General features: G+C 32.8%; 3 protein-coding genes across 5 annotated transcripts; all 3 read left to right on the top strand.

Annotated features, from left to right (window-relative positions):
- The first annotated feature begins 1,244 nt into the window (after nucleotides 1-1,244).
- Nucleotides 1,245-7,761, top strand: LOC131844376 (integrator complex subunit 14). Of its 2 annotated transcripts, none has more exons than XM_059193246.1 (10): nucleotides 1,245-1,546; nucleotides 1,939-2,093; nucleotides 2,421-2,556; nucleotides 2,829-2,941; nucleotides 5,928-6,120; nucleotides 6,229-6,308; nucleotides 6,388-6,483; nucleotides 6,587-6,773; nucleotides 7,034-7,182; nucleotides 7,459-7,761. In XM_059193246.1, the coding sequence occupies exons 1-10, from the start codon at nucleotides 1,360-1,362 to the stop codon at nucleotides 7,693-7,695; spliced, it is 1,533 nt and encodes a 510-aa protein (XP_059049229.1). In that variant the 5' UTR covers nucleotides 1,245-1,359; the 3' UTR covers nucleotides 7,696-7,761. The 2 variants fall into 2 exon arrangements, with proteins under 2 accessions (XP_059049229.1, XP_059049228.1); XM_059193245.1 differs by having other exon boundaries at nucleotides 6,217-6,308.
- Nucleotides 7,762-8,540: 779 nt separating this feature from the next.
- LOC131844303 (protein O-mannosyl-transferase TMTC4-like) lies at nucleotides 8,541-16,139 on the top strand. Of its 2 annotated transcripts, none has more exons than XM_059193151.1 (11): nucleotides 8,541-8,885; nucleotides 9,089-9,464; nucleotides 9,787-10,014; nucleotides 10,632-10,756; nucleotides 11,111-11,288; nucleotides 12,133-12,341; nucleotides 13,116-13,223; nucleotides 13,500-13,641; nucleotides 14,508-14,622; nucleotides 15,099-15,287; nucleotides 15,996-16,139. In XM_059193151.1, exons 1-11 carry the CDS (start codon nucleotides 8,665-8,667, stop codon nucleotides 16,130-16,132), a joined length of 2,028 nt encoding a protein of 675 aa, XP_059049134.1. In that variant the 5' UTR covers nucleotides 8,541-8,664; the 3' UTR covers nucleotides 16,133-16,139. The 2 variants fall into 2 exon arrangements, with proteins under 2 accessions (XP_059049134.1, XP_059049133.1); XM_059193150.1 differs by having other exon boundaries at nucleotides 10,632-10,837.
- A 949-nt stretch (nucleotides 16,140-17,088) lies between these two features.
- Nucleotides 17,089-23,968, top strand: LOC131844297 (uncharacterized). Its single transcript, XM_059193143.1, has 5 exons — nucleotides 17,089-17,365; nucleotides 17,449-19,389; nucleotides 19,493-19,662; nucleotides 22,676-22,867; nucleotides 23,498-23,968. Exons 1-5 carry the CDS (start codon nucleotides 17,275-17,277, stop codon nucleotides 23,747-23,749), a joined length of 2,646 nt encoding a protein of 881 aa, XP_059049126.1. The 5' UTR covers nucleotides 17,089-17,274; the 3' UTR covers nucleotides 23,750-23,968.
- Nucleotides 23,969-24,773: the final 805 nt, after the last annotated feature.

Below are 24,773 nucleotides of genomic sequence, written 5' to 3'. Positions count from 1 at the left end.
AGCAATAGATTTTGGAATTGTTACCATGGACCATTTGAAAGTAAATTTCCAAATATTAATATTGTAATTGACTCTGAGTTAAGGACCAAACAAGAAGTTTATAACAAGTTGTCTACATTTTCAACTCATCAATCCATATTTACAGACGGTTCTAAAAACGAATCGAGAACATCCTTTGCTCTATACTTACCAAGTATCAGAACCGGTCATGGAACTAGAATACATAAAGAATTTAGTATTTTTTCAGCAGAATCTTTGGCTATTTTAAATGCACTTTGTTATATAAAAGATGATAGGGGCAATTGCAAAAAATGGTTAATTGTCACAGACAGTATGAGTGTTTTAACTGCTCTTCAAAGTAACAAACTACATTATAAAACCAATTATATCATAGATAGCATTAAGCAAATATTATATGAGCTCTCATTGGAGTGTTATGATATTATTTTATTATGGACACCATCACATATTGGTGTTTTCAGTAATGAAAACGCAGATTTCCTGGCAAGAACTATCACCAACAATGACATTGGCGTTGTCAAGGATGTTGCCATACCTTATTCCGACATTCTTTCTATAGTTTACAAGAGTTTTCGTCAAAAATGGATTGAACAGTGGCAACTTTCGCTAAAGACCAAGGGTAATTGGTTTTACTCTATTAACAAAAATATTCATTCCTCACCCTGGTTCGCTAAATCTAGAGTTTATAAAAACCGGAAATTTTACACACTCCTTATACGACTTCGTTTTGGTCACGCTAGATTCAATAGTCATTTGTGCCGAATGAAAATAATTGATTCAAATGCATGTCAAGAGTGCAATAACAGCAGTCAGACCCTAAATCACATATTTTTCGAATGTTCCGCTTATAATATTCAACGCTTGGTCTTTATTGATAATTTACTGAACATTTACAAGAAACCGGAAAAAATCCCGCGCGACATCCAAGACATGCTAACTAATTTTGAAACATATATACCTATATATTTATACGTTACCTCGATATCGATGAAACTTTAAATAATTGATACAAGGATATGGACTACGGATAAGACTTAAATTTTGAACACGAATGAAAACATAATAAATAAATATACATAAGAATTGGCCTTTGGCCTCATCACTTGTTCAAATATGAGGCTAGTACGCTAGGCTGTACGGTCTAAGGATCTTTGCCTGTTCCATCACTGAAAAGGAGATGGACGAATATGGAAAAAAAAAAAAAAATGTTTGTTGATAAAATTTTGACATATTTGGTTTTATGGGTTTATGTTTATACGCAAAGATATGTAATTATGTATTAAGTTCACAAAGTTATTGGTTAATATTGTTTTATTTGTAACGGACTTATTATAAAAAATGCCAACGGTATTATTACTCGACATTTCTTTGTCGATGTCTCGACCGGTGCCTACTTCGGACTCAACTGAAAATCATACTCGTCTTACCATTGCTTCTTCTGCAATAAACACATTTTTAGATTATTTAAGTGTTCATGCAAAATTGGAATATGTAGCTTTGGTTACTTATTCGTCTCTATACGAAGGTATTTTAACAAAATTTATACAAACAACCTATTAGATATATATTTAATATATATATTTTGTGCCAGCAGATAGATCCAAGCACCCAATTTTATGTTGTTTTTATTATTAAATAACTGATGAATGGAGTACATGAACCTATGACCATAGTGGCAATAAGATCCTGCCAAACAAATTGGAGTTTATTATATATATGCGAATTTTTAACACTAAAAACCATGTATCTAAATTAAATTCTATCAAACATTTAATCATAATCAGTAATACTAGAATATTTTGCAAAAAAGTCCATGTTAATTAAATTATAATTATTAAGTATGTTAATAATCTTATACAACAAGTAAAAGCAAAACATACATTTTTATTGTATTCATACCATTCTGAATGTTTTCAGTATCTGTACCATTTACACGAGATTATGATTCAATTCGCAACAAACTTCCCCTTCTTGAAGAAGGCGACAAGACATGTATAGAAACAGCTTTGCTTGGTGTAAACCAGCTTATACTCAGTGAGTGGGGATATCAAACACCAGTACAAATTATAATAGTAAGTTTTTTTATTCAAAGATATTCACTGTAATGTTATGAGTATATTGCTATTGTAAAAAAATATAGTGTATATAGAAATAGATTAGTTCCTGCATTCTCAATTTGATTTATTTATTTTGATAACTGATTACCATCAGATGAGCCAACAGTTAAAAAAAATATGAAATGAAAAACATATAAGAGTGAAAATTTACACTATTAATTTATTTCAGTAATAGATCTGTTAACTTGAAAAAGTAACAAACAACATATTATTATTTTAAGACATTTTAAATTTTCTAGATAGGAATATTTTTTAATTTAATATATTTTCTTTACAATCCAGATAACAGATGGCAGCTGTGGAGTTGGTGCTATTGGTAGAAACCGCATTATACAAGCTTTACCTTTACCACCTTCATATCCTACTAGGATACACATTTTGCCAATAGTATCTCCACATGATCCTTGCTTACAACAAGGTAACATTATTTGATTATCATAACAGAAAAAAATATTTGCAAATGATAATTAATTTTATACATACCAAAAAACCAATCAGGAAAATCTTACATTAACAGAAGCATAAAATTTTATAATATATCTCTAATCTCTATCTCTCTTATATAGTAGTGTTAACATAATATGTTTATGCTTTTACTTATAAAATTATGCCAAAAACACTGGCACACACACTCCTTTCAAATTATGAGTAATAACTTGTGTATTTTATTGTACTCTAATTTTGTTCCAGCAATGCCACTGTATCAGAAGATTGTGGACTTAGCTACAGGCACTACTAACAGTTCAAATCTTAGTATTTCACGTGGTGCTATATTTTGTCCAGACCAGTTATCTGTACCTGGGGTTAGTGTATTATTTTATTAATAAGGACCAATTTTAAATAACTAATAATGTATTAGTGTAGTGTAGGTTGGACTCCATTTTCCGCAATTGGCCTCTCATTCGGGCTGTTGTACGTGTAGAGCCAGGCTACTAACGTAGCCAGCCAAGCTCCTCCCAGAAGCGCAGAAGTCTCCTGGTGTCTTCGCAGGCTTCTCGGAGCGACCTCACCGTTCCGAGGATTTGATTGCGTTGTGTGGTCACTGCTTCGCACTCCAGGATTACGTGAGCGTTCGGTTCCTCGGCTACAAAGCACCCCCGGCAAAGGGGACTGTCTGTAGCACCTATTGTGTACAAATCTTTATTTAAGGGACAGTGGCCCGTCATTGTCCCTATCATTATTTTTATGTTATGCCTGTCCAGATTTAGTAGGCGTTTTGTCATTCGTTGATTTGTTCTGGGAATTGCCACTTCTGATTGTTTGCAATCGGTGGTTTATTTCCATCTTTGGTTTTGTATCTCAGTGGATCTTTGGCGAATCCAGGATCGAAATTGTGAGAATGGTATTGGCAGAAGCGGGAGGGGGCCTGCTACCGTCATGCCTGATCCTCTTCTCGCCAATTCGTCCGCGGCATCATTTCCATATGATCCACTATGCCCTTTTATCCACTGGATGGTTACACCGTTGTGCTTTGCCACTTTATCCATGATATTGTGACATTCGATTATTAATCTGTTGTTTGATTTCCTGTTCTGTAGTGCTTTTAGCACGGCTGCACTGTCCGATATAAATTTTAAGTTGAAGTTGTTGACACCTAACTTTTGCACTGTTCGCGCTGCCTTAGTCAGGGCAACGCATTCACATTGGAAAATCGAACTGTGTGTACCGAGTGGTATGTATAAATTCATGTTGAGGTCAAGGGAGTGTGCTCCAGCTTCTGAACCGTTATGTGTTTTGGAGCCATCTGTGTATATGCGTAGTTCATTTACTGCAGATTGGTCTTGTTCCTCCTGATTCATTTGTATCTGGTATTTTCTGTTAAATGAGTGATATGTTTGAGTTCTGTCACACGGAGCGGCAATCAAAGGTTCGTGTTCGATTGCTTGGTTCAGGATGTAAGTGTGAGAACTATTATGGTTTTTGCCCCATAGACCAAGATGGTATAGTCTTATGGCAGCTATGGCTGCCTCCTGTTGTATGTACAAATCGAGGGGTGTTATTGTACTGTTGTTGGGGTAGTTTTCATACATCCCGTGATTGAAGAGCATGCAAGTCTCTGAAAGGACCTTAGTTTGTTGACTGTGGTCGTGAGTTTCGACCTTGTCCGCCAAACCAAGGCCCCGTACACGAGCATTGGTCTTATCACTGCTGTGTATAGCCAGAGTGTTATTTTTGGTGTAATACCCCACTTGTTTCCTAGCATCTTTCGACATTGATAAAATGCTATGGTACTTTTGTTAATTTTGTTGTCAAGATGTTTGTTCCATATGAGTTTACTGTCTAGTATAACTCCCAGGTACTTGACTTCTTCTTTTAGATTAAGGTCTGTGTTAAAGAGTTTCGGTATCCTGAAGGTACCAGGAGCTCTTTTGTTAGTAAACATGATTAGTTCTGTTTTGGAAGGATTTACCGAGAGTTCGTGGTTTTTACACCATCTCTCTACAGTTCTGAAGGCTTCTCTCATGCGGTCGCATAAAGTTCCCTTAAAGTTTCCTGTTATAAGTATAGCAATATCGTCAGCGTACCCTACCGTGTAGAGGTCGTTGTCGTTGAGCTCCTCAATCAGTTCGTTAACAACTAGGTTCCAAAGAAGAGGTGATAGGACCCCTCCTTGTGGACATCCTCTGCTCACGATACCTCGTGTGGTAGTGTTTACGGTAAACTGAATTGCACGATTCTTTAGCATGTTGTTTATCCATTCTATGATAGTTAAAGGTACTCCATGTATGGCAAGAGCCCGGCTTATGCTGGTAAAATTTGTTTTATCAAAGGCCCCTTCGATGTCTATAAAGGCACCTAGTGTTGGCTGCTTTCAGTATAACAAGTTACCAATTCGGGTTACTACGCTGTGGAGTGCTGATTCCGTTGATTTGCCTTCGCTGTAGGCATGTTGGTTAGGGTGAAGTGGTTTGTTTATGGACACAAGGTCTCTGATTTCTTTGTCGCAAAGTCTCTCCAAAGTTTTTAGTAAAAACGATGTGAGACTAATTGGTCGAAAGGATTTGGCCTGTGTATAATCACCTCTGCCTGGTTTTGGGATGAAGATTATTTTCACTTCGCGCCATTTCAAAGGTATGTATCGGTGTGCCAGACATGCTCGAAATAGCTGAACGAGTTGTTCGGCTATTATGTCTCCGCTCCATCTTAGGAAGGCCGGAAAGACACCATCTAGTCCCGCTGCATAAATAGTATTACAGGTGACATCCATGGGTCACATCCATGGGTGAAGTTTCTCACTTAGCACCAGGTGTAATGTCAGCTTGTGTGGCATTGAATTTACATAAAATACTTAGAGAACTGCATTAAACCTGCAGACTACAGCAGCCTTAGTTGCCAGTCACCACTGGGTTTAGTAACTGTTTACTTCGGTTCCTCACATTATACAAACATTTGTATTCATAAGTACTGTTAGATAGAAAACATGCAGATCAACACAAATCTGGGTGTTTTCTATATAAAAAAAGTTTTAAAGTATTTTCTATTAGATGTCTATCTACAACTTTTGGAAATTATAGAATTCAGCAGTAAATTAAATATTAAAATGATTGGGATATGTTGACATTAGAAAAATTCCTGAGATATAAAAGTGACATATTCTATAAAAATATATAAAAGATTTATTCTATGAAAGTATAACTTTACAATAATAACCCATAATTGTTTGTCTTTTGTCCCATATATAATATCACAATACGACAAATAGGAGCAGAGCTGTAATCAAAAAGAGGAATTGTGATACAGTTACAATTAAAAACGTCTTTTAATAACATGTGTGATTTATTTGTTCAGGCAATAACAGCTATGACGCGACTCTGTGAACAATATTACCAAGAATTTTGGTGTTCACTGAAATGCGGCCAGTTGGAAGCCAAAGTGCAATTGTTCCCAGCACCACAAGCCGCTCTGCAAGATGGTCTCATTACAAGTTACACAATAGCGCATCAATTGCATGTTGTGGGTTTCCTCCATCAACAGGACCTGGGTAAAATATCTATTTAACATTAATTTCAACTTCTGTAGGTATAATTACCCTCTTGATTGCAATATACAATAAGAATTTGAAATTTCATATTTACAGGTACACCAATAGCAATAAGTAAACATTTAGTAATACCTCAAGCTGGTAATGCTAGTAGCAAGGAAAGCTATGAATCAAAGACGCCAACAAAGGTAATTAAACTAATTATATACTATTATGTATTCCAATGTGTACCTACTATCTTACATGTACTCTCAATATATCTTCTAGGAAGGTTCTAGTACAGATGGATCGGCCACTGAAGAAGATACTTCAGATCCCAGCAAGATACCAAATTTTTGTGTCTTGCTTCATGGTGCATTAAAGGTAAAACCAAAGAGTAAAAGGTAAAATAGATTTTCTTTATAGTAGACTGTTTGTTTCCATCAAGTTCTTTAATGATTTTTATATATTACTATTTCATAAACAGGTTGAAAGTATGTCAGCGATAGTTCAATTGGGTTCAGATTGGTGGGGCACATTGACAGCGTGGTGTGAAGCATCCAGATCACGCCGCTCATGCCTCCTGCTTAGCGTGCTGAGGCCAGGAGTCTCCGCCGCGCCATGGCTTGGCCCTCTAGATCAATTAGGACCAATTGATGATAATACTACTCCAGGTTAGGCACATTTGAATAATATGTAATAATATTTTACAACTACATCTTACCAATCATAAAATGGGCAGGGCTGGATTAACCATTACACTGACCAAGTAATTCTCCAGGCTACGCTGCTTTATATAGGGGGAATTGGGGCTGGACCGGCAAATAAGAAAAAGTTTTATAGATATAATTTAAAATTTATTTTGATAATTTTAAATTTGTTTAAGAAAAGTTTTTAGTGCAGCTCTAAAATATTATCCCTTTTGTTGTAATAGCGGAAGCATTCCCTATACGATCTTGGCGATCGTACAGCAGTGGTGGATCTGGATGCGCTTGGGCCCGACCGCATGCGTTACTCGCTGATGTTCAGAAAGTTTTACGTCATGCAAGAAAACTTCCAGACAAAACGCAGCATCTTTACAAGGTATATCATAATATTATTGGTGAAGCAAACAAATTGTTTCAAAAATTTTACACATATAAGAGTATCGTATTGAGAAAAAAAACAATATATTGCATCAATAATAAAAACATTAAACTTTCTACTATTTTTTTGACACAAACATACACACACAGAGCTACAGTAATGCCATTCGCACAGTCACATAATTTTAAGTTTATTTTATAATCTGATTTGATATTAATAAAATATCTATGAACTTAAACAAATATTAATACCATATGTCGTTTATTACACCAGGAACTGAACCGTCTTCGTAGAGCCGCTATCTCGCTCGGGTTTTCAGAGCTTCTCACTTGCGTTAGTAACGCCTTGGAGCGTGAGCGCACTGCGTTGCCGAGCTCAGCGCCACAAGAGTGTTCACTGCAGTTGGCTCATGCTGCTGCAGCATTGCGCGATTCAAGAACAGCATTGGATATCAAACATGTACTGCAGCCTCTGGCTGCTAATTTCACCGTGTCATCCATGTCTCATTAATTACAATCCATATTGAAGTTTTATATATATTTGTAAATGATACCATTATTAAATCATTTTCTCTGATTTTTATTTGTATTTCTGTATATAATTTTTCATATTCTTAATATTTGTGAACTAAGGTTATAAGTAGGATGCCTGCCTGCTTGCATGCCTGGGTGACTGCACTAATGGTAAATACTGTCGGAACATCGAAAAGAAATCTAATCCGTTTTTTCCATAATGGCGAAAATATCATGATAAAACGATTACTTGTCTAATGACAACAATCGAGAAGATTCTACCCAGAAAAAATAAAATAATTACGATTGATCATGTGCAACAACTTTGTTTATATAGACCTGAGAGAATGTAAGGTATGATCAATAATATCCATTCATCCATGGGAGAAAAGGATTGTTAGTAATGAGGACTAAAACCATATTGTTAGCATTGTACCATGTCAGGTTGATCTCCACGCGGTTCCCCCTAGAAACCATAATGATAAATTCATATTGAATTTACCACAATGGGCTAACTGACCTGACTTCATGCTCATCCTATCATCCACCACTGGTGTCCCGCCAGCGAAAACCGCTAGCTTAGGTAGGTGTACCATTCCATTATCATCTATAGGAATAATATCCATTACTAACAATCTGCTCCCATTGTAAACATCAATATTTTTAGACATAGCTAAAAATAATTAAAACGATCTGTTTTTTATTAATGATAGTTAAAATATAGAAGACTTAAAGCTTATATAACCCAGCCGTAAATTTTAAACCTGAATTAAAAAATACAGGAAATTGTCAACTGACATATGTCATAATTATTTGTCATTGTTTGTCAAATTTGAACTGAACGCTAATATTTATTTTTTTACATTGATTTTTGTAAAGATCGTGTTTTAATTATTGTTTATAATATATACAATAAATAAAAAGTTGCAAATTATGTTCCACTTACTATTTATACGAAAATAGGGAAATGATTTTCAAATTGTTAGGTATTGTGTGTCTTTCATGTTTACCGTTTATCTTCAGTTTACGCGGCGAATTTGTTTTCGATGATTCTGAAGCTATTCTTAAAAATAAAGATATATCATCAGAGTCATGGTTTGACTGTTTCTATAATGACTTTTGGGGCACAAACATCCAAAGTAACTTAAGTCACAAATCCTATCGCCCATTGACTATTCTCTCATTCAGGTACTTATTTTTATGTATATTTATTGTACATATATAAATTGTTCACTTACTGTGTGAAGAAAACTTTCAATTAACTCTGAAATACTATTTCAATATTCTTGTGATATGTATACACAAATTTAAAATTCTTGCTTTTAGTTTAAGTGACTTAACTCCCTTTTTTTTAAATTGTACTCACTAATTGAAGAAATTTTTTATTTCAGATTGCAATACTTTCTAAATGATCGAAAGTTGTCACCTATTCAATTCAAAATTGGTAACTTGGTGTGTCATGTTATATGTTGTATATTAATTTGGCATACTTTTGAGAGTATAATAAAAACAGTAGGCAAACATGGAAAAAAGAAGTATAGTAATATAGCATATCTGGCATCTGCTATATTTGCAGTGCACCCTGTGCATGTGGAGGCAGTATGTGGCATAGTAGGTAGAGCTGATATAATAGCAGCCATGACATTTTTTCTATCTTTCATTGCCTACAATAAAGCCATCACTAGTGATAAAGTGATATATTTAGTTGCTGCTGTACTGTTGGCAACAGTTTCAATGCTGTTTAAAGAGAATGGTGTGACAGTATTGGTAAGTGTATGCATGTAGTATATTTTATAATATAATTTTTCAAAAAGATTCAAGTGTAAAGATAAACTTTTATATATTACAGACAAATAGAGAAAATCATAATATTTAATTTGTTTATTTTTACTATAATTTATAACTAGCAAATATCCTGTGGTACAGTCCACATGAATTTAAGTAAAATGTATCCTAAATGTTATTATAAAATATAGTAAATCTGGGTGACATTAAATTTAATAATGAAATAAACATTGTCCTCATAAACTTTCTCTTATCTACTATTAACTGGTTTTTAATATAGAGCTATTGCATTATATTTTTACAGGGCTTTTGTTTATGTTATGAAATTATTACAACATTACTAAGGAAAGATCTGACCAATCCAAAAAAATATTTTAAATACAAATATTTCCATTCCATATTGCGAATTGTTATTACCGCCACATCTATAATTGTAATTCTTTATGGAAGATGGATTGTTATGGGGAGTACTACACCTAATTTCAAACCAACGGACAATCCCACTGCCTTCTCAGAAAATATTTACAATAAGGTAACTGAATGATAAACTAAGTACTAATAGCTAATCATATGTAATTTCTTACATTGATCGCTGTTTGCTATTACTGACTTCAACAATACTTAACACTGCAATACTTTAAATAAATAATAATTTTTTTCTCCTAGCTGATCTAAGATGCTGTTAAGTATACAGGATCATATATGCGGGATAATGTAATTGAAGCATATATAAATTACTTGTCAATAACTAAGAGTTTCTTTATTTTGGATGCTTGATTGTTGGGCATACTTCTTCAAATACTTGTCCAAATAATAACATAACTGAAGGAGTATAAAATTCATTAGTATAAATTAAACAACAGAATTTGTTCATCAAATAATGAGTATTAAATGGATCTGTAATGTGATTTATAAACTCCTTCAACAATGCAAACTATAAACCCTACAGCAAAGATTATCTTACTGCACAATATGCAATCCTTACTGTGTTTGCAGTCAAATGAGGGTAATTTAATTCTTATTCTGAGTTATTATCATAGTCTTTTCATAATACATGATAATGTATGGAATTCCTTTTGATTTGACAACATACTATACATACTAATTTATTATATTAATACTTCTACCAATCCTCAATAATTATTTCAGATGGGGACATACAACTATATATATTTCCTGAATTGGCTATTGTTTATTTGGCCACAGTGGTTGTGTTATGACTGGTCTATGGGGTGTATACCCATAATCAAAAGCACTTTGGATTATAGACTCATGTTTGTATTGTTAATGTTTATGTATGCTATACTAATATTAATAGCAATTATAAATAAACAAAATACAAAAACATTCAAAAGGTACAGTTTAGCAGCTAATGATTAATCCAGTGTTTCAGAACCTTTTTCAGTTACTCACTACTGGGAAATTAAATACAATTCTCAATAGAACTACTAAACAGATAACATTGTTTAAGAGAGTAGTTGGCATTTATTTATCATTTTTAAATGGTTCAATGATGACTTGTGGATACCTAGATTTTCACAAACTACAGTTATGAAACACTGCATTAATATAATGGTATATGAAATAGTTTAATAAAACTATAAATTTATTTATATATTTAATTTCAGCTTTCTGCTAATAGCAGTAGGACTTATAATAGTGCCATTTTTACCGGCAGCCAACATATTATACCCAGTGGGTTTTGTTATAGCTGAGAGAATCTTATACATACCTTCTGCCGGTTATTGTTTGATGTTAAGTCTTGGTATAAATAAAATTACTGCAAGAGGGGAAACAATGAAGAAAGTATGTATTTACAAATTTATTATGATCATTATTATGACATCCTCGGTGGTCTAGCAGTTTAGCACACTCCATTACTTCCAAAGACCTGTGTGAGTTGTCCTAAAATAGAATAAATATCTTTAATTTTTAATAGCAGATTCTTTGATATGATAGTATGAGAATACATATATTGCACAAATATATGCATACGCAACTACTTAATTCTAGTCATGATTTTTATGTAACTGAAATGGCAAAGAAGCTGACGGTCCACCTGAGGATAAGTGGTAAACGTTGCCGTATACACGAACTGCAAGCACTACGGACAGCAGTCTATATTGTAACACTTGTAGTACCACACTTTTGTTGCTTTTGTGGAAGTGTAAAATTAAGGTCATGCCTATAATAGGCCTATGATTTCTCTGCCTTATTTCACCGTTTTACCGAAAAACAAGTTAACAAGCTAGTTGCTTGGTAGTAGAAATCGGTCAACCAGGGCTATCCCCGCTAACGACTTTATTCGAAATGATATGCTTATTAAATAGAGAATAATAAAAATAATACTTATAGAGAATATTACTTGTTTCTCTGTGCAAGTAAATCGAAAACCATATGTCTTATCGGACAAAGAGCGGAGCGATCTTAGAGATCAGATTGGCACTCTTTGTAATGGTACCGATCCGAAACGGCTTGACCGATCGATACCAAAATTTCTAAAAGGTCGACCTTCGGGCCTCCATCGTATACCACTCAAAAAATTCCGATCGGTCAAAGTCGCGTTTTTTTTTAAATAAACGCGCTCTGCTCAACAAATGACCATTAAAATCACATTGGAGCCAGTTAAAAAAGTAGCATTTTGTTACAGATGGTATATATACTCTTCCCTTTATTAATAGTAATTTATTTGCTCAGATGTTGGCAAAGGTCATTCGATTGGCAAAATGAGTATCAATTGTTTATAAGTGGACTATCTGTATGTCCTTTAAATGCCAAGATCCACTACAACATAGCAAAAGTAGCAGATGCTGCAAATCAAACCGATTGGGCTATTGCTGAATACAAAGAATCTTTAAGGTATTGTTGTTATATAATTTAGACACCATTATTGGATACATTACATTACAGATTAGATTTTAGTGTAACAGATTCTACTGTTACTTTCTTGCGCGACGCACTAGTTCATAGTCTTTGCTTGTTGTGCCATATAGTATAAGCCATTTTGTGTCTTTCCAAAATAGTGCCTCGCACTAAGTTAACGAACTATATAAGTTAAGTCCAGCAAATATTAAAATTAAAGTTATAAAACAGAGTATTTAGTAACAACAGGAGTTTTCAGCAAATACTATGTTTTTTTTTAAAAAGATATGCATATTTTCCAGTTTTTAGAATAAGCTCTAGAAAAATGAACTTGTTTCAAACTAAGCTTAGGATATCTATCGAAATATATAATATATATTATAATGTCGAATATACTTTCGTCAGTATATTATTTAATTTTATTATTAGAAATCTTATGGGGCGTCAAGAAGCTCTTCTTATCATGCCTCCTACTTCCGCAAGCATAATTGTTTATTATATAATATGTATTTAACATGCTTTATATTATGGGATGGAATATTTATTCCTAACATAAAGCATATTAGTATTAGGTTACGAATATATAAAAATATACGTTGTCTTAATCTTTCATTAATTCATCCATATGGTAAACCGTTTCATGTCTTTTATAAAGTGAAATTGAGTTCTATAAAATGGTATATGAAGTTATGTAGAGAGGTATAGTTGTATATCCAATCATTTGTGATATGTGTAATATAAAAATTTCCTTTATTTAATCCATTTTTTTAGATTATATCCAGAATATTACCAGGCTTCAAATAATTTGGCTAATTTACTTAAAAATCAAAAACACTTTACTGAGGCTGAAGAATATCTTAGAGCAGCTATTAAAAATAAGTAAGTATTTTATTTCGTAGTAAATTAACAAGTAGAAAATAAATCTAAATGAGGCGGATGATATACAGTCGATTAGCCTTAGAACATGGTTTATGTAGCAACCTATTTCGCCAATTGGAGTCCATCGGGACGCTAATCTCACTTGGGCAATCTAAGTACTAACCGACTGTATCAATAGCCTGAGAAAGTTTGCTTCATTTATTATAGATTTATCTTTTATTCTAATTCGGTGAAATTAAAAATAAAAATAATTTTCATTTTATATTATTTTTTTAGGCAAGATTTCTCAACCGCATGGATGAACCTAGGTATAGTACTGGCTAATACAAATCGATTTACGGAATCTGAGGATGCCTATAAAAATGCATTAAAGTATCGTAAACACTATCCAGATTGCTATTACAACTTAGGAAATTTGGTAGGTAGTAACATAAATAGAAGTAAATAAATAAGTTAATAAATCCCTAAATAAATTTATATCTACTTCATACAATTATTATGATAGAATGAAAGATTAATATTCCAAATGTCTTCGCAATCCGGCAATTAACGTTTTTTTTTTTCGATGATAATGGAATGGTGCACCCGCCTGGGCTAACGGTTTACGCTGGCAGGGCACGATGATATGATGAGCATGAGGTCAGGTCAGTTAGCGCAAGCTCACCAGGAATTTGTCACGATGGTTTCCAGAGGGAACCGCGTGGAGGTCAACCTGTCATTGTACATTGCTAGCAATGGGGTTATCAATCCACATTACTAACAATCCCCTTTCCCCCCGGCAATTAACGATTATACAAGTGAACTTAAATTTAAACACTTTTGACTAGTCATACTTTTGATTAATCTACCACTAAACCGGGAAAATTAATCCGGGATATTTAGGTTTCGAATTCACCTCTATAAAATATAAAGTTACAACAATTGTTTAAAAGAGCAACACTCCAGTTTCTTGACTGTACTTCTAGTCCTGAAAGCTGTTTCAGGACTCAGGACTTTTAAACAATTGTTGTAACTTTATATTTTATAGAGGTGAATTCGAAACCTAAATATCCCGGATTAATTAAAGTCAAAATATTAAATACATAGTTGGCTGAGTAACTAAATAAACCAGTCGTGCTGATTACAGTAGACCAGTCCCTACAAGCAGCACTCTTTCACGAGTATGATGGATGAGCCAGCCATCACTGCACTCAATCTTATTTTCACTCAACCACATCATTATTGCTAATTTATTATTATGACACTATGCATATCAGTGATCAATTAATTATACTCCTATTTCAGTATCTTAGTATGAACAGAAAGGAAAATGCTGTAGAAAGTTGGATGCAAGCTATATACTTACATTCTAAGCATGCCCTAGCTTGGATCAATTTGCTTGCTCTATTAGATAATACAGGTATGTAAATGAGTAAATTTTCTTATAAAGTAATGAATAATTATTTTATTTCTTTTTTCAGTCTTATTAGATATAAAAGTTATTCAAAATATATTTTAAAATATAGCATTACGATTGTTATGGTATGTGGCATAGTCACAGGTATTATCAATAGTCCAATTTGTGGTGAAAACAATACATAGCAAGCTGGCGAGCCAACCACAATCCCTCGAATTCATTTTTAGTTTGATATTGGTGTTACCTATTATATTATTATCTAAGATTTTTTTGTCTATGATGTAGGATGTGACAGCGCTTGGTTGTGCAGCATGAATCAAGGGGTGGCGGTAATCACTTACCATTAGATGAGCTGCAAGTTTGTTTGCCCCATATACAAAAAAAACTCAGCCAGCGCCTATTTAGGCATCCAGAATTAATTTAACAAAATGTAAACCTGTTTAATTGCGTTGATGTCTAATATATTTTCTTATTTTCAGGAAATCTAGAAAAAGCAAAAGCATTAATACCGAAAGCTGTTGCCGAATTACCGGAATCAGCACCAGTTAACTTCGCAATTGCCAACATTTATGGAAAAATGGAACGATACACTGAAGCTGAGCAATACTTTCTAAAGGCAATAAAAATTTTTGGTGATCGAGTACAAGCCATACATTATACTAATCTTGGTAATTACAGAAAGAATTACGCTATTTATCGTCGTGCTACAACTATTTTAATTACTGTTTTCATCACAATCACAACTATAAAATATATAGATAGCTTTAGATTTTCTACCAAAGAACATGTCAAACATACCCATAAACACTAAGTATATATATTTATAAAAGAAAAATCTCCATTTTAACTAATTTTTATATCTAAAGCATTTCAAAATTTAAAATTTGCTTAAGCTGTTAATAATCAAACTAATTTTACATAGAGTTAAACAGGTTTATTAGGAGTCTAAAGTTTTAGGTGATAATAATAGTAATTATGCCTCCAGTATAGTGTAGAAAGACACTGAGAGTGGCTAATAGTGGACTCCTGGCTGGTGGTTACTAATTTTATTTTAGAACCACTAGGAGTTCTATTCTTGAACAAGGGTGTCGTAATTTCGATAAAGAGTCCGATCCGGACATGGAATTGATAGAAGGCAAAATTGTTACACTATCTTTTAGTATAATTGCCATACTAAAAGATAGTGTAACAATTTTGCCTTCTATCTACAAATAACAATAAACATACATATGTAGACATCAAGCACTTTAAAAAAGTTTCATTGCCGTACAGAACATTGCTGCTAGGTAAAATAGAGATGGAAGCAATTTGTTTCAGAGTTTCGTTACTTAAATTGTGAGTATCATTTGCCTTTATTCAATTTTGTTTTCTTTCAGGAGTGTTATATCATCGTTGGAAACAATATAATTCTGCGGAAGAAATGTATAACAAGGCGTTAACACTCAACCCTATGTTCACGAGTGCTCATAAAAACTTACAAAGTTTACAAAAACTAAAACATAAATATCAATAAAAATATTACAAACTATTAGTTTTTTTTTAATGTAAAAGTATGAAATTATTCTCTTCACCCGCCTGCGGTACCGATTCCATTGGCGTATGCTCGATATACGCCAATGGTAGAAGTTATGGTAAAAGTTTTGATCAAGAGAATTTTCTATTGATAAAATGGTTAAGATCGTTGAAATTAGGCAGTGGCTGGGCAATTAGTGTTCTTCAATTTAAATGTAAAAGTGTTTCTTAACGTGTTCCGTCGCCACACAAGGGGCAATTTGAATGAAAAATTACAATATGTACAGAATCTACTAAGATGTATTTACGCGTACGTATGTAATCTTTAAAACTAAATATCTAAAATAAAAAATACTATTCAACAAATCGGTACCGCAGGTACAGCACGATCCTGCTACAGCTGGTAACATTTAAAAATTTTACATTTACACCTGTCTGATATTAAAAATAAAAACAGACTATTGGTATGTATGGATGTCAATATTTTTCTCTAATTATTGAAAATATTAATTATCGGTAGCAGTACTTTACAGTTATAATACAAAAATACTATTAAACATATGTTTTAAATAAAATAAGCATAATAGTCGTACCCTATTTGATTAAATTAGTTCCAAAAAGTTGCCAGAGACAATGAAACGAAACGAAAGTAGGCGAAGTAGTTTATGTAAAAATTCCAATTCCTTTTAAAATCCCTTCCTAAATCATAAATTACGATTCAACCAAACAACAATATTTAAAATTTTAGGCGAAGTATGGTAGAAAAGGAAGGAATCCCCCTGGGATTGACGGTATATTATTAAATTGAAATTAATGAGTATCTGAAATAATCTTAATTAAGTAAGCAAGCTTCTTAGTATGCTTTAAATTATTTGTAAAGACTATTTTTAAAATGACCGGTTTTTTATAACCGGAAGCAGAGCAGTGAGCAACCACTAGTTAGGTATGAAATGAGAGTTGGATTTGACAATTCGAAGAATGTGTTAATGTTTATTTACTAAAGTATTTTACCATGTTACAGGAATTAAATAGTCTATAATAGGTTAATAACCGTTTTTGTATGAATCAGTTTAAGCTAATACGTAGAAGTAGAGTGAAAAACAAGCATTATTTACAATAACTTAACCTACGTCTTAATCCACAATGGAATATACACCGGCATTGTCAGCTTTTAAAGGTTTATTTTTATCTGCAGACAACGTTTATTCATTTTCTAAATTGACAGCAAAAGGCGGTAAGTATCTTTTAAAACTCCTAATTAATTATGTTTACATCTTTAAAAGAATCCTATTAACATATATATTTTATTTTATGCAGGCAATGAAGAAAAATTTAAATATATAATTAGTCGTATATACAAATTTCTCGAAGAAGCTGATTACGTTAATAAAGATGGAAAGGGAATCATAGAAAGCTCGATATCAAAGTTAAGACAGCTATCATTATTTATAATATTAAATGCCGACTTACCGTCATTAAAGGAGATTGAAGAAATTGATGAATTAGAAATGTTTGTATGGGCAGTACCCACGATATCCAAATGTCTTATGTGCGAATTGTTCTGGAAACTTCATTTTGATATATTTGTATATGAATTAATTGCATACTCTAATCCCCAACTGAGTTTGGAAATCATGACTGCATTTACTGACAATATTAAATATTATACTCCTCATGAATGTCTAGACAAATTGAAAGTCATTAATATTGCAACTCACAAACTTATATGTAGGTTGAATCTCTTTAATTATGAAGAAAATATATTATCAGATAAACTAACAAAGGCTTTTAATAATTTTCAAAAATGCCTTGAATATTTCACAGTGCCTCCTAAAGCTGAAAAGCTTAATAATCTTAGTAAAGATGAAATGTATAAATACAATGGTTACTGTATACATACAATGCTACTACTCATTAATGAGTGTATGGAACAGTACATGGCAATTCCAGATTTATATCCAAATGACATTGGTGAGTTCTACACATTGACACATACAGGAGGAACTAGCGTGAATAGAGTAGAGTTCATAGTGTCTGATAGTCCCAATACAATAATATTAGATTGTTTGAAGAAGTGTTACATTATGCTTCTTGACAAATTTCAGCAGTTAGTCATGGGTGTCAGCATAAATATATTTTGTGCTTGGAGTGAATTTACACTAAATGATAGGAGTATGCAACAAACAATTGGAGAAATGTGTTTTAAAACGCGTAATATTTTATTGAATGTTGCGAGTATCTCAGACCATCCAGTTATAGATATGATACAGCAGATAGCCTGCAAGCCATTGGAGAGCCTCGATTGGAGAGACCTAATTAACTCAACGGATTCTGCTGCTATCATTGATAGCATCAACAGCAACAATCAAGACAAAGCAGCATGCTTGATGGCATTAATACATAAACAGAATTTATTCCAAGACAATAATCTTATTAAATGTCTCTCTTCTAATATACAATTCCTAAATGAAGAGGCTTGCTATGAGCTATTTCATATCATAAAAAATAATTTAAACTGTAGTCCACAAAATAAAGAATTATTAGAAAATCTTGCAGTCAAATCATTTCAGCACTGTAGTGTTGATAAAAAACATGAAATACTCGCCGAGCATTTTAGCAATAAGACTTTTGTTGACATGACTGAAAATATAGAATTTGATACTATATTGATGGAAACATTTAACAAATTCATTATTTCACCAAACACTGATATGTCTGATATACTTCATGTTTTTCTTCAAAATCCTAGACGAGTTTACAGAGAGATATTCAAACTGGCTGCTGAAAATATTCAACAAACAAATATTATGCTGGAAGGAATGAAGTTATTGCAAAACTATTCAAGTCATTATTACAGTTCTGACACAGAGCCTTGTATTGTTCTTGTGGTACAGGATTGTTTAGATAATTTTGAACAGCCTAAAATAGAAAAACTATTAAGTTTTCTGTGTGGTTTGAAAAATTGCAATTGTATAACAGGGCCAAAGTTGCTCCTTTTAATTATTATGCCAAAGTTACACAAAGCTTTGATAGATAAGCATTTGGAATGTCTTTATACACAAAGTAAGTTATTGTATGAGGCATACAGTCTTGACGAATTATTAGAATATAGAGCACCATTACTGGCTATGTTGGCTCAAATGCTTGATGTTGTTCGCTGGAAAATAAACACATTTGAGCCGGCAGCCCCAAAAGCTCTACAATCTATATTACAGCTACAAATTCTGCTATTTAATACATATTCATCTGAAATACCTGGTAAGTAATTAGCAACATTACATATTTACATATCTAAGTAAATATATTTGTATAATTAGATAAAATTTTATTTTAAAATATAAGTTGTTAATTTTGTTTACAGAAAACGAAAGCAATTGGTTAAAAAATAAAGTGAGGAATATGCAACCACTAAATATGTATTATTATCGAAAATTATGGAATCCACCAGGCAGGAACTTCCTTGAAGTAGTGACCAATAAGCAAATACACAAGGACATAGACAAAGAACAGTTGGCTACATGGTTATCACAGGTGACTGTTAAAGAATACAAAAAATACAATCTGAATATTACATTATATAGGAGAATAGTGTATTTTTTTTTTATTTCATGTGACTGCAATAGTATACTAGGTGACAGCCCATCAGATGACAATAGTCCCTGATTATAGCAACAGCACCACAGACATGACAGCCTCTGTGGTCTAGCACTTTAATACATCATCCTTACTTTCAATGCTCACTGGTTCGATTGCTTAATTAGTACAAACATAAATTCATGAGGTTATTTGTATCTGTCTGGGTGTTTATTATATATAATAATAAAAATACTTAGCGAGCGTAGGGTTAGAAATGTAACACAGAGCGCTAGGTGGGTGTGGTACACCCAGATAGTAATTGTGTGGTTTTTATACACTATTATTACTAATACCTGTTTTCTTGAATACTAAACTGATATTTACTTCTATATTGGATTACTTAACTTAAGGGTGAAATAAAAAAAATAATTATTATTATTCTTATTTTTTTATGTGATACAAAATTAACAATTCGTACATATATTTATTAATTAAAGCCAATTATTATCACTTTCTGTCAAAAATATGAAAATAAACACCACATATAGTATTTTTTCTTTTAATACATTAAATATGAAAACAAAATAATACTTTTGCTGGGTCATAAAATTAATAAAAAAATATTCATTCATCTTGAGATTTTGTGCATTTTTTATAGATGAAAATGGCATGTACCATACATAGATAAGGGCTGCACTGCTAATAAAACGTATTTAAGCCTTTTTTTTATGGTATTTCACATTTCTATATAGATCTGGCTACTTTTGTAGTGGTTCTTTTGAGGCTTCTCCAGCATGTTTTTGGATTTTTTATGAAGTTCTGTAGACAACTTTTGATTTTCATTCATATTTCATATTTCGTAAATGTTCTCAAATCAATTATATTCCCAGGACTATAATGAAATCTCGACGTTTCACTGATGAATTGACATTGGTTGAAATGATTATCATGCTATTTATTCCTGACATATTCAAAATTGAATAAAAAATTACCCCTGGTCATCTTTACATATTGTGTCAAAATTGCTACACAATTGGACCTGACCTGTTAACCATTTCATACCGATTTTCCCCAACAACCATTACCTTCGCTATCATTCTCTTCTAATTCTACATGCTGTTCTTCGTCATCTAACTCCTGCTTTATCTAACTTTCGAAGTTTCTTTCACTAACATTATGTATATCTTGCTCACAACCAGATTCGTCAGAAAAACTGACTTCAGCTCCTTCAAAAAGGCGTAATAACCTGTTTTAGTTGTCCTCGTACGACATTCTAGATTTTATCATAATAATAAATTAAAACAATGCACTAAGTAAAAGAAAGAAAATAAAATGTGTTTGTTAATATTGCTACACAATTGGAACCTTACGCTCGCCGGGTTAAAAAGGATACACATACAAAAAAGCAATATGTAACAGTTCAAAATCTATAATTTGAATGTATTTAAAAAGTATCACAAGCTCTACTTATCTTGCGACTAAATAGCGCTGTATGAACTGTCCTGAGATATTATTATTATTGGTGAACCCTGCGGCATCCTCATGGGTTATGATTCCAGAGGACTGTATTAATCCTCCATGCTCTCTAATATTAATGCCATTTCTCACCACCTCTGTCAAATGAAATACAGCTTACAAAGTAAGCTTCTTGGCGGCTGAAATAGGTGAAATAATGGTACCAACCCAGATGACTCCCTCGGATAATGACATTAAAATGGTGAAAGGACTCATGAAACTTTAGTCCTCTGGAATAGAAATCCATAGGCAATACCATAGGTACTTCATGACAGGATATACGATGTTCCTACATATTGGCTATAGTTTCCGCTTACCATCAGATGCACCAAATTAGTATTCATTATCATCATCATCATCAGACCACTACAGTCCACTGTTGGACATAGGCAGCTCCCAAGGCACGATTCTAAGCCCTGTCATATTCTGGTACATCTGATAGGAAACGATTTTTATATTCTGTGGTCGCTTACTACCTACAACACTAGTGTTAGCACATGCACAATATATAATAATTATTACAACCATATCCATATAATTACAAAAGTGTCTGTGTGTATCTTGAGTTTGATAAAATCTTAATTAAATTTGACATGAAGATTATCCTACAATTTCGCGGCAAATAATCAATCCGCAATATAATCAATCATTCTTGCATTTTGTTTGCAGTATGTTACCTGCAACTCTACCGTCCTCTTTCAGAGAAATGTAGTATAAATTTTAGTAAAAAATATGTTTTTATGTATTGACCACATTTTAATTCTCGATATCTTTGTGGTCTATGTCTGGGTAATACTCAAACAAGGCCAAGTTATCCTCGACAAAATTTGCATTGCATTAATAAACATAGAAATTTACCAATATAACCTGTCGAAAATTTATGTTTTGCTAAGAGTTATTGAAAGAGAATAAATTTTTATTTACTTCAGTATAAAACATTATTTCTGTCGGACATTATCAGTTACTACGCCGACCCCAAATAAATGGGATAAGGAAGAAGCAGATGATGATGACTATGAGTTATGATTTTATTTTCCGACTGATGCTAGCGCCTGTATACAGTTTGTGTAGGCATGTATATTGTAGGTCGCCATCTATAGATGATGATCAAATGACTCGACAATGATAATGCTCAATGCTCCTATGTGACCATCTACTGTTTGATTAAGGAAATAATTAACAAAATAATATGTATTGAAATAATTCCCAATATGAATAATTTCCCCTTTGTTTTTAACCTATTTTTACAAATTTTCTTTAGCCTATATGTAGACCCATATTTAACAAATTATTCTGTTAAAATTTCGTAGTTATTTCTCAAGCCAATTGAAAAAGAGCCAATTTCACACGAGATATTAACATACAAACAAACCGTTTTCGCCTCGTTACAATTTTACGGTTTATTATATGTAAAGATAAGTAAACAGTTTTAAGAAGTATATTTTTCTTTTAGATTATTTGTTCAAGTAATCAAGAGGAGTGGTGTGAATTATGGGACAGTATAAGCATATTTTCATACACAGTGATATTGGATATATTTCATGACGCGATGTCACTAATCACTATAGCTGAGGGAGCCAACAGCACACCGAACACTTGGCAATGTTTGCAGTACTGCTACAGAAATTTCGTTTTCACTATAAGGGTATGTAACAACGCAACGATTTATCTTATCTCGATTAGAGGGATTACAAAATCAATAAATATCGAAACCGTGATATGAGTTTTCGCCTAAAAGAATTTGGTCATGAAAATCCTGACAATAGTTGGCTGAACGTCTGAAGACGTCTGGCATATAACAAAAAAATAAGCAAATCTTTTATGGTATATTTTTAATATCAATGGTCAATGACTTCATGTTCTTATATGGCTATATTTTTACTGCACGGCAAATAAAGAAATCGGGTATACTTATATATACACCCGATGAAATGTGGCTATTCTAGACAGCGTCTAGAAAAATCACATGGAGGTCGATCTAAGTGGGTTTTTAAAGGCCTTAAAGGGTTATTTAATTAACTTAGCGCGCGGTATTTATTCGCAAGGCACTATGATTCCCAGGGACCCATTACTAACAATCCCTTTCACTCCCGAACTAAGGGGATTATTATGATATAGAAGAATAGAAAGTATAATAGAATATACCCTGTATTGCTAGTAGATAGTAAAAATATATGTAAATTTATACTTACCAGTATGCAAAAAAACTACAGATGCAGGTTACTTAAATGTAAGTCTTGTGTAAATATCTAATGTTTAAATTTGTATTTTCCAGTATAAATTCTTTAAGGAACCTCTAACTAATGATCAAGTGTCGACCGTTGTTGATAAAATGTCGATTACAACCAATCTTATGGGCGAGAATCACATAGAAGAGATGGGAACAATTTTACTACCTTTATTTGCGTACATGGCTGAAAGGAAAAATGATTACAATATAAATTTGTCGCATTACATGCATAACAAGCTCAGACATTCCAAGTTTGCTGACACAGTGACTAAAGTGTTCCTCAATGGTAATCTCTGAAATGGAATAACTACTATTTTACGTTACATATTTGGTTTTCTTTTTGTAAATCCGTATATATTTTTTATTGTTCATTATATGTAACTCTGTACATTTTACAGCATAAAAAGAGATGTTCTGTGGCCAAAAATTATTGTTTCACTTTTTTTTGTTATTTAAGAGGCACTTCTCTGTATATTACAGTACTAGCGGCACGTCCCGGCTTAGCACGGGTGGAAATTTTTACATTTTTATGTGATCTTCTAGCAAACCTATATCTTGGTGAGCAGCTTTGTAAGTTTCTTTAACAATTCCATCTGTCTTTAAGTCCTGAAACGATGTTGGTTCACGTACATGATGAAGTAGTATCCTGAGAAAAAAACCTGACTGGGAAGGATGAATACTGTATACTCTTCCCAGTGCCGCATCTTTTTTTATGCCGGGGTGTACAACTACGTCTTGCCCACGTTTCCTTCTAGAAAATTTATTGTTAGTATTTAGTAGAGTTGTAGCAAATCCGTTCAAAACTTCTGCATAGGTCAAAAAATGCCGTGAGTGTCGTTTTTGGTGGATTTTCTACAATTTAGGTATATGTTTTCCGCTGAGAAGTCTATTCGTTGTCCGTTGCCTAAGCGTACCGATCAGTGTACTACGGTAGGGTGTCTGTCATATATATATATAAACTCTAATAACCTCAACACTGTTCAGATGTACTGACTGCTGTTTAAATAATTTTCAACTTCGTCATGAGCATTTCAGACACTGAAAATTGCTTGATCCGATGAATGGAATATACACCTACAATTTGAAAAATTCAGAAAGTAATCTGCAGGTATTGAAACAATTTTGTATACAAAATAATTTATTTGGATTAATAAATAGGTATGAATAACAAGTACAATGCGACAGCGTTATTTTTTCTATTTCTATAACCTATGAAATTCGTAATATCTATTGAATGTTGTAGCCGATTTCAACAATTCAAAAAGAAACACAAATTGAAACAGTTTGAAAACAATAGGATTTATTTAGATAAGGATTTAAA

This window comes from Achroia grisella, unplaced genomic scaffold (genome assembly GCF_030625045.1).
Source record: "Achroia grisella isolate CSIRO2021 unplaced genomic scaffold, CSIRO_AGI_Agris_v1 utg402, whole genome shotgun sequence".
NCBI lineage: Eukaryota > Metazoa > Arthropoda > Insecta > Lepidoptera > Pyralidae > Achroia > Achroia grisella.
Note: the sequence above shows the minus strand (reverse complement) of the source record. Positions and strands in the feature narration are given on the sequence as shown.

What these genes read in the sequence shown, in the direction of transcription:
- LOC131844376 (XM_059193245.1), top strand. Translation starts at nt 1,360, where the DNA reads ATGCCAACGGTATTATTACTCGACATTTCTTTGTCGATGTCTCGACCG. An exon ending in CACCAGTACAAATTATAATA is followed by an intron (nt 2,094 to 2,420) that starts GTAAGTTTTTTT and finishes TTTACAATCCAG; the next exon opens with ATAACAGATGGCAGCTGTGG. An exon ending in AATCAAAGACGCCAACAAAG is followed by an intron (nt 6,309 to 6,387) that starts GTAATTAAACTA and finishes TATATCTTCTAG; the next exon opens with GAAGGTTCTAGTACAGATGG.
- LOC131844303 (XM_059193150.1), top strand. Translation starts at nt 8,665, where the DNA reads ATGATTTTCAAATTGTTAGGTATTGTGTGTCTTTCATGTTTACCGTTT. An exon ending in ATTACAACTTAGGAAATTTG is followed by an intron (nt 13,642 to 14,507) that starts GTAGGTAGTAAC and finishes CTCCTATTTCAG; the next exon opens with TATCTTAGTATGAACAGAAA. An exon ending in TGCTCTATTAGATAATACAG is followed by an intron (nt 14,623 to 15,098) that starts GTATGTAAATGA and finishes TCTTATTTTCAG; the next exon opens with GAAATCTAGAAAAAGCAAAA.
- LOC131844297 (XM_059193143.1), top strand. Translation starts at nt 17,275, where the DNA reads ATGGAATATACACCGGCATTGTCAGCTTTTAAAGGTTTATTTTTATCT. An exon ending in TGGCTACATGGTTATCACAG is followed by an intron (nt 19,663 to 22,675) that starts GTGACTGTTAAA and finishes TTTTTCTTTTAG; the next exon opens with ATTATTTGTTCAAGTAATCA. An exon ending in ATTTCGTTTTCACTATAAGG is followed by an intron (nt 22,868 to 23,497) that starts GTATGTAACAAC and finishes TGTATTTTCCAG; the next exon opens with TATAAATTCTTTAAGGAACC.